Raw genomic sequence first — 8,354 nt, forward strand, 5'->3', positions numbered from 1 at the left:
GGGTTTCACGCACAGCATGTTTTATTTTTGTAGTCGCACAGCTCAGTCGCTCTATGTATCCCAGGCCAGTGTGCAACGGTCACACTGATTAGCAGCAAAAGATTAGGAAGGCGTTGGGGGCGGGGCTTCAGCAGCTTCAGCATTGGGGGCGGGGCATCAGCAGCTTCAGCCTTACACTCTTTTCCCCCACTGAGCACATTGCTGTATAAGTGGGTTCTCTTTATGGACAAAAGGAAATTAAGATGTACGTTTTAATTAAGATCATAAATTGAACGGCTATTTAAAATAGGCAAATAGGACTGAAAATACTGAGTATATAACTGAAATATACTGGTACTAACATCAGTGAAATATACAGGGGCTCGGCTGCTGCATATGAACAAGGCTGGGCCAGTCGTCTCCTATTAATCCCATTTCAAGAAAAAAAAACCCACAACACACTATGGGAAAAACGGCAGTGATTTAAAGGGGAAGTTCAGTAGTGTCAGTGTAGGCTGTATGGAGTTGCATTATATTATTTGATATCTTGGGGGTCCTGCCCCTGGCAACCAGGTGGCAGATTCACTTAACAATGATTCAAAAGTTGCTCACTGGCAGGGCAACTTAGATTGCGTCCAATCAGCAGCCTACACTGTTAGACCGACTTTCCCTTTAAAAAAATGTATCACTACAAAAAGCACACGTCCGAAACCAGCTTTAAAGGAGCATTTCAGCTAACGTTTAGGATTTGTATAGACTCTGATATTCTGATGCAATTGGTCTTCATGTTCACGTTGTTGAAGGATTTCGCTTCAGCAGCTTCTGGTCGCAAGGGATGCACCGCATCCAGGATTCAGTTCGGGATTCGGCCTTTTTCAGCAGGATTTGAATTCAGCCGAATCCTAATTTGCATATGCAGAGGGGAATTGCGTGACTTTTTGTCACAAAACAAGGAAGTAAATGTTTTCCTCCTCCCCACCCCTAATTTGCATATGCTAATTTGGTTTGGAATTGGGCCGAATCTTTCGCAAAGGATTCAGGGGTTCGGCCGAATCCAAAATAGTGGATTCAGTGCATTCCTACTGGTTGCTATGGTCCAATTCACTATAGCAACCAGGCAGTAGCTTGGTTAAGATGTAGAGAAGAGGGCCTAAATAGTAGGTAAGCACTAGTTTAGTGGCCGAACCCCCGAATCCTTTCAGGAAACATTTGGCTGAATACCAATCCAAATCTTGCTGAAAAAGACCAAATCACGAACCAAACCCTAGATTTGGTTCATCCCTACTGAATAGAAACAGAAAGAATAAAAATTAACCATGATGTGCAGAGCTGCTGGGGTCAGCCGGCTTTTGCTACATTATTTCAAGAGTCATAACCAGCTGTGCAAGAAATAATAACGAGACATGAAAGAAACCCCAATCGGCTGGATTTTTAGAATATGATATTTTCAGCAGTGTCTCACCCCAACTATAAGCAGATCAGATCCTTACATTTACAGGCCGGCTTTCTTACTCGCTCTTTGGGCAACTTTAAAGAAAACTCCCGGCTGCGGTTTAAAGGCTTCCCCTCCTCGCTGACAGCGTGCAGTTCTATCCATGTTACTCCCTGTATCAGCAAGGGAACGTCATGAGTCCATCACTGCAGTTCAGATGGAAGCGTCTCATCGGGGATGGTGGATATAAGTCCATCAGTTTCATTGCACGAGCAGCGGGTTTAGTAGAACTAGAAAATAAAGTCTGGCTGTTCCTGGGTCAGACAAAGACTCACTAAAGCAGCTTTCCTCTCCCCAACCAGGGAAATGCTTGAGTTCCGCCCAATAGGAAACACCTAGGGGCAGATTTATCAAAGGTCGCGGTGAATTTTCAAAGTCAAAAAAATTCGAATTCGATTAGAATAATAAATTTGAATATCGAAATTTATCATGTACTGTCTCTTTAAAAATTCGACTTCGACCATCCGCCATCTAAAACCTGCCGAATTGCTGTTTTAGCCTATGGGGGGGGGGGCCTCCTAGACCCTATTTGGAGTCAATTGGTGGACTTTGAAAAATCAAAGTTTTTTGGGGGAAAAGCTTTGATTCAAATTCAATCCAATGCGCTATTATTTCGAATTCGTACGATTCGAATTCGGCCGAATACGGACCTAATCGATCGAAAATGGACCTATTCGGCCAAAAAAAAAAAACTTTGACTTAATTTCGGTTAGTCTTTTTGAATTCCGAAGTTTTTCAAATTTATCAAAGTAAAAAAATTTATCAAAAGTCCGAATTTATCTCGTTATTTTCAGAAAACAACGCCGACCAAATCCGCGCGGGTTTTTTTTTCTCCTTATTTATCAATGCACTTTCCCAAGAATGTTGTTTGCGTGAAAAAAAAAAAGCAATTCATACAATTTTTTCTGATTTTCCACCCTAAAACTAACCTTTTTCAGATTTTTGCCCGAAAACCATGAAATTTTCGGATTATTGCACGGAACCCAACGCAGATCAAAAATTCTTCGGGACTTCTCCCATTGACTTATATGCAGCCTCGGCAGGTCTGAGATGCCGGATTTTTTGATTTAGACTTTTTCCATCCTCGGGGTTTAATAAATCCTGAAAAATTCGGATTTTCTACTAAAAAAACACAAATTTTTCAGGTTTTTGGCATTCGGAGTTTAGTAAATAACCCCCTTGTTGTTACATCAGCTCAGTCTCTGTGGAGTCAGTCAGACCCCGCGCAGCTCCACCCGAGCCCTTAGTTAGTCTCATAGGAAGAAAGCAAAGCCGCATCCACTGGTTCCATGCACGATGGGCAAGTAAAGGATCTCATCAGCCAGTCGTCTATACATTCCACATGGTAAATATGCATGCAGGGTAAGAACCGCACCGGATCTCCGCTGACAAAGTCCAGCATGCAGATCACACACCTGTAGGGGATACAAAGAGCGTATTAAAGGATAAGTAAACCTTAAAAATAAGTGCACATAAAATTGATGAGGGGGCTATTCTGAGCACTTCTGTAATGTACATTCATAAAAAAAATTTTTTTAATTCCAATATATTAAAGGATACATGTACTGTTAATATGAATACATAGAAACCTCTCTCACATCTTTCCTAACCAGAAAAACATCAGAGCAGTCTCTTTCTTTCTCCTGACAACTTCCTTGACTACTTGCTGGTCAGAGAGGTGGGAAAATGACCAGCAGGTGGCGCTGTTGTAACAAAATTCATTTATATTAACAGTACATTTATCCTTTAATATCTTGGAATTCAAAAAGAAAAAAAAAGAATGTACATTGCAGAAGTGCCCCCCTGGATTTAGCAAGAAGGGGCAACTGGACCCCCAAATACTGAGTGAGAACATGTCAAAGGTAGAAAGCCATGGAAAGATAAAGCAGAGAATTGTGGGAAGGGAGTGGTCTTGGCTTATGGTGACCAGAAGGGGGAACCAGCAGTGCAATGAGCAGAGATTGTATAGGTCTGTACTTGAGTGCTGGAAGTAGTTACTAATAGGGCTAAAGCCCAGGGGTACAGGTGAACTTGCTGCTCTACTGGTCTTTCTATTATTGTGGCCATTATCTGTGAGTGTGGGAGGGGCCATGGGACAAACAGTAGAAGGGGGCGGAGCAGTGTTACTCACTCTTTGAGCTTCTTCTCTGAGGGTCCAGAGCCCGGGTCGTATCTGCCCTTGGGGAGATGGTGGATGAGGCCAATCCTCTGCGCAATCCACACCTGCTCTTCCTCTGTCAACTGAGTGGCCAAGCGGGTCTGACTGGGGGTCGGGTGATAAACAGGGACCGGCTCTCTCTCCTGGAACAAGAGAGGGGACAGGTCACCCGACCTGCAGAACAGCATTACTGATAGACAGGAGCCTTCCTACGGACCACTCACACCACACAGGAGCCGGCCCACCTTGCACCCCAACATCTCTCTCATCCATGAACCCTGAATCCTCACTTTTTATTGTGGGACAAATGCTCCCAGACTCACTCCTCACATCATGAAGATCTCTCTGATGTCACACTGAATTGTTCCTTTTCACACTATGGACCCCTCACTCATCTATAGGGCCCAGTCTCCATTTCCTATTGCATTGACCCCATGTGCACTACTCTACCTACTCTCATAATCGCTCTGTTATATCTACAGGGCCCCATATCTCTCTATCCACCCGGCCTACCCCTCAATCTCCTGCTCCACTTACACCCTAGAACCCCCTATCCACCCTGCCTACCCCCTAGTCTCCATCTCCTGCTCCACTTACACCCTAGAACCCCCTATCCACCCTGCCTACCCCCTAGTCTCCATCTCCTGCTCCACTTACACCCTAGAACCCCCTATCCACCCTGACTACCCCTCAATCTCCATCTCCTGCTCCACTTACACCCTAGAACCCCCTATCCACCCTGCATACCCCCTAGTCTCCATCTCCTGCTCCACTTACACCCTGGAACCCTCTATCCACCCTGACTATCCCTCTATCTCCTGCTCCACTTACACCCTAGAACCCCCTATCCACCCTGACTACCCCTCAATCTCCATCTCCTGCTCCACTTACACCCTAGAACCCCCTATCCACCCTGCATACCCCCTAGTCTCCATCTCCTGCTCCACTTACACCCTGGAACCCTCTATCCACCCTGACTATCCCTCTATCTCCTGCTCCACTTACACCCTAGAACCCCCTATCCACCCTGACTACCCCTCAATCTCCATCTCCTGCTCCACTTACACCCTAGAACCCCCTATCCACCCTGCATACCCCCTAGTCTCCATCTCCTGCTCCACTTACACCCTGGAACCCTCTATCCACCCTGACTATCCCTCTATCTCCTGCTCCACTTACACCCTAGAACCCCCTATCCACCCTGACTACCCCTCAATCTCCATCTCCTGCTCCACTTACACCCTAGAACCCCCTATCCACCCTGCATACCCCCTAGTCTCCATCTCCTGCTCCACTTACACCCTAGAACCCTCTATCCACCCTGACTACCCCTCCATCTCCTGCTCCACTTACTCGCTAGAACCCTCTATCCACCTTGACTACCCCCAGTCTCCATCTGCTGCTCCACTTACATCCTCTATCCACCCTAACTTTAATCTTTAGCTCTAGTACCACTTAAAACACAACAATGTAAATTTCTGTAGAACTTCAATTTCACCACTTTACAATAAGTTTCCTGTGCCTCTCATGCCCTTGGACCCTGTTATTCATTGCTCCCCAGTCACTCTCCTGTGCCATTTATACCCCTGGATCTTCTAGCCACAAAGTCTCCCTCTCCTTTGCCTCTCACTCCCAGGAGACAGTCACCCGTGGCCCTATAACTTCATCCCTGACATATAGGGCCACACAGCCTCAAATTTGTGACACCAGACCCGGACTGTCAGTCTGTGGGTTATGGGGAATGTGCATAGTCAGTCATGATTTTTTGGGCCTGTGGGGGCTGTTTGGGCCTCTGTGTAACTGAAATGCCAGGGACTATTGTGAATCCCAGTCCTGACCTGTGTGTTTCTATCACCCTGGGCCCCCCCCTCTCTCTCTCTCTCAGTCCCTGATATATAGGGTCACACAGTCACAGTCTGAGTCTGTTTCTTCCCTGTGTCTCTCAGTCTGTCTCTTCCCTGTGTCTCTCTCAGTCTGTCTCTTCCCCGTGTCTCTCTCAGTCTGTCTCTTCCCCGTGTCTCTCTCAGTCTGTCTCTTCCCCGTGTCTCTCTCAGTCTGTCTCTTCCCTGTGTCTCTCTCAGTCTGTCTCTTCCCTGTGTCTCTCTCAGTCTGTCTCTTCCCTGTGTCTCTCTCAGTCTGTCTCTTCCCTGTGTCTCTCTCAGTCTGTCTCTTCCCTGTGTCTCTCTGTCTGTCTCTTCCCTGTGTCTCTCTCAGTCTGTCTCTTCCCTGTGTGTCTCTCTCAGTCTGTCTCTTCCCTGTGTCTCTCTCAGTCTGTCTCTTCCCCGTGTGTCTCTCAGCCTGTCTCTTCCCCGTGTGTCTCTCTCAATCTGTCTCTTCCCTGTGTCTCTCTCAGTCTGTCTCTTCCCCGTGTCTCTCTCAGTCTGTCTCTTCCCCGTGTCTCTCTCAGTCTGTCTCTTCCCCGTGTCTCTCACAGTCTGTCTCTTCCCTGTTTGTCTCTCAGTCTGTCTCTTCCCCGTGTCTCTCACAGTCTGTCTCTTCCCTGTTTGTCTCTCAGTCTGTCTCTTCCCCGTGTCTCTCAGTCTGTCTCTTCCCTGTGTCTCTCAGTCTGACATATGGGGCCACACACAGTCTCAGTCCGGTGTCGGTCACAGTCTCTCTCTCCCCCCGTCTGTCACTTTCATTTTGCGCCTCTCTCAGCCCCAATGTCATTGGCAGTGGCACCTGATAAGGCGGAGGGGGCTCCCCGGGCAGACTGGCACCATCCGAGTCGTTGAGCAGAGACAGATCATCCGCAGCCTGGGAGGACAAGCAATTCCCCATCTCCCCGCTTCAGGGGCCCTGGGGCCGCCCCAAAACTCCCAGACCAGCTTCAGGCTATTTCCCCACCGCAAATCCCGGAAATAACAGTGGCAAGAACTACATTCCCCAGCATGCCGCGCGCCTCGCTGAAGCAATGACGTCATCAGACTGGAGAGACACAAGCCTTTCTCAAGTCAGCGCGCAGGCGCAGCGTCCTCCAGGGATGGGTGGTGCCTAGTTGGACGTTCCTGCTGGGAAAATGCGTTCACAGATCATTGAGCACATATTTATATACGTGTGGATCTCCGGACTGACATTTGATATTGTTTGCAGGCCTAGGAGTGGAAGGACCAGTAATGTCATGTAGCAGAACCCTGGTTACAGTCTAGTTATTAGCCAGGCCCTACAGCAATTCCACTCCCCTCAGCTCATAGCAGCTCTTGTGGCCCCGCCTATTGTTACTGCAGAACTCCCAGCATTCCACTAACAACCGGAAGCTGCCATATTGGGAATCCAGAACGAGTGACGCTCAGCACTATAAAGTCACATGACATCAAAGGGGGTTTTCACCTTTAAATTACCTTTATTTAATGTACAGAGACATAATCTGAGGCAATTTGCAACTGGTTTCCTTTTTATTAGCTTTTTATTCAGCAGCTCTCCAGTTTGTCATTTCAGCAGTCTGGTTGCTAGGGTCCACGTTACCCTAGCAACCATGCACTGATTTGAATAAGAGACTGGAATATGAATAGGTGAGGCCTGAATAGAAAGAGGAGTAATAAAAAGTAGTCAGAAAAATAAGGCAAAAATAAAGGTCAATTGAAAAGTTGCTTAGAATGAGCCATTCTATAACATACTAAAAGTTAACTTCAAGGTGAACCACTCCTTTAAGCATTTGGATTTTTCTGTGGAACAATAAATATATGGCAACATCCGGATTTTGCATCCTGGATTCAGTGCTAAATACAGGCAGGCAGCAAACCTCCCCCAACTGTCCTGTTTTTATGGGACAGTCACGATTTTGACAGCTCAGCCCGCAGTCCCGGGTTGTTCCAGGGTTACCCCTAGCTATTTATTTTTGTGCGAACGTGCAACATTTTGGGACGAGCCCCTTTATCAAGCAAATTTGGCGGTGTTGTCATAAAATGAGTGTGGTCCACAATTTTTAGCAGCAGATATTTTTGTCCCTCTTTCTATTTTCCAAATGTTGGGAGGTATTCCAGGCAGTCCTTTTACTTCCACAAAGACTGAGGGAATGAACAGAGAAAAGACGAGTATATTCTCAGTGTATAGGAGGATGTAAATATACAAACCCACAGGCAGCTCCCTAAATAAATATAGACACTTCCCCTTTATACTACTAAATTTAGCCATTAACCCCGGTGTCTCCTGTGCTTTGGAGAAGTGTGAGCGTCTGTATTTATGTTGGACACAGAGCCCAGTGCTGCGTTCACTACACTGTTTGCTCTATTGCTTCCCCTGTGCAACTTCCTTTCTTCTTACTTGGATTGGTGACCCTTTAGATTGTAAGCTCTTGGAAAGCAATGGGAGTTTTGGCTGGCAGAGAGCTGACTTGGGCTACATTGTTTCCAGAGTCAGAATCAAGAGTGCAGATGCTACATGTTGGACCACTAATTCGTGATACTGTACCAATAGCAGATAGAAAAGAAAACGAAGCTTAAAGGGCATGTAAAGTGTAAAATAGAATAAGGCTAGAAATGCTGTATTTTGTATACTAAATATAAACATGAACTTACTGCACCACAAGCCTAATCAAACAAATATTTTATGCTTTCAAAGTTGGCTACAGGGGGTCACCATCTTGTAACTTTGTTAAATATCTTTGCAAGACTAAGACTGTGCACATGCTCAGTGTGGTCTGGGCTGCTTAGGGATCGTCATAAACAAAGCTGCTTGAGTTCTGCATGACTGGGAAGTAAGGCGGGGGCTCCCCCTGCTGTCCAT

The 8,354-nt window shown here is 46.5% G+C and overlaps 1 protein-coding gene across 1 annotated transcript; it reads right to left on the minus strand.

Moving 5' to 3' along the window:
- Positions 1–2,532: 2,532 nt before the first annotated feature.
- On the minus strand, positions 2,533–6,790 carry LOC108711711 (RING finger protein 11). Its single transcript, XM_018253693.2, has 3 exons — positions 6,312–6,790; positions 3,603–3,772; positions 2,533–2,886 (listed from the first exon to the last, which is right to left on the minus strand). The coding sequence occupies exons 1-3, from the start codon at positions 6,408–6,410 to the stop codon at positions 2,715–2,717; spliced, it is 441 nt and encodes a 146-aa protein (XP_018109182.1). The 5' UTR covers positions 6,411–6,790; the 3' UTR covers positions 2,533–2,714.
- Positions 6,791–8,354: the final 1,564 nt, after the last annotated feature.

This window comes from Xenopus laevis, chromosome 3L, assembly GCF_017654675.1.
Source record: "Xenopus laevis strain J_2021 chromosome 3L, Xenopus_laevis_v10.1, whole genome shotgun sequence".
NCBI classification, from domain to species: Eukaryota; Metazoa; Chordata; class Amphibia; order Anura; family Pipidae; genus Xenopus; species Xenopus laevis.

Bases quoted from the DNA above. Each gene is read 5' to 3' on its own strand.
- LOC108711711 (XM_018253693.2), bottom strand. From the start codon at position 6,410: ATGGGGAATTGCTTGTCCTCCCAGGCTGCGGATGATCTGTCTCTGCTC. The intron at 3,773-6,311 runs GTGCCACTGCCA...CTCTTGTTCCAG, and splicing joins AGCCCCCTCCGCCTTATCAG to GAGAGAGAGCCGGTCCCTGT. The intron at 2,887-3,602 runs GTGAGTAACACT...TATCCCCTACAG, and splicing joins TCAGAGAAGAAGCTCAAAGA to GTGTGTGATCTGCATGCTGG.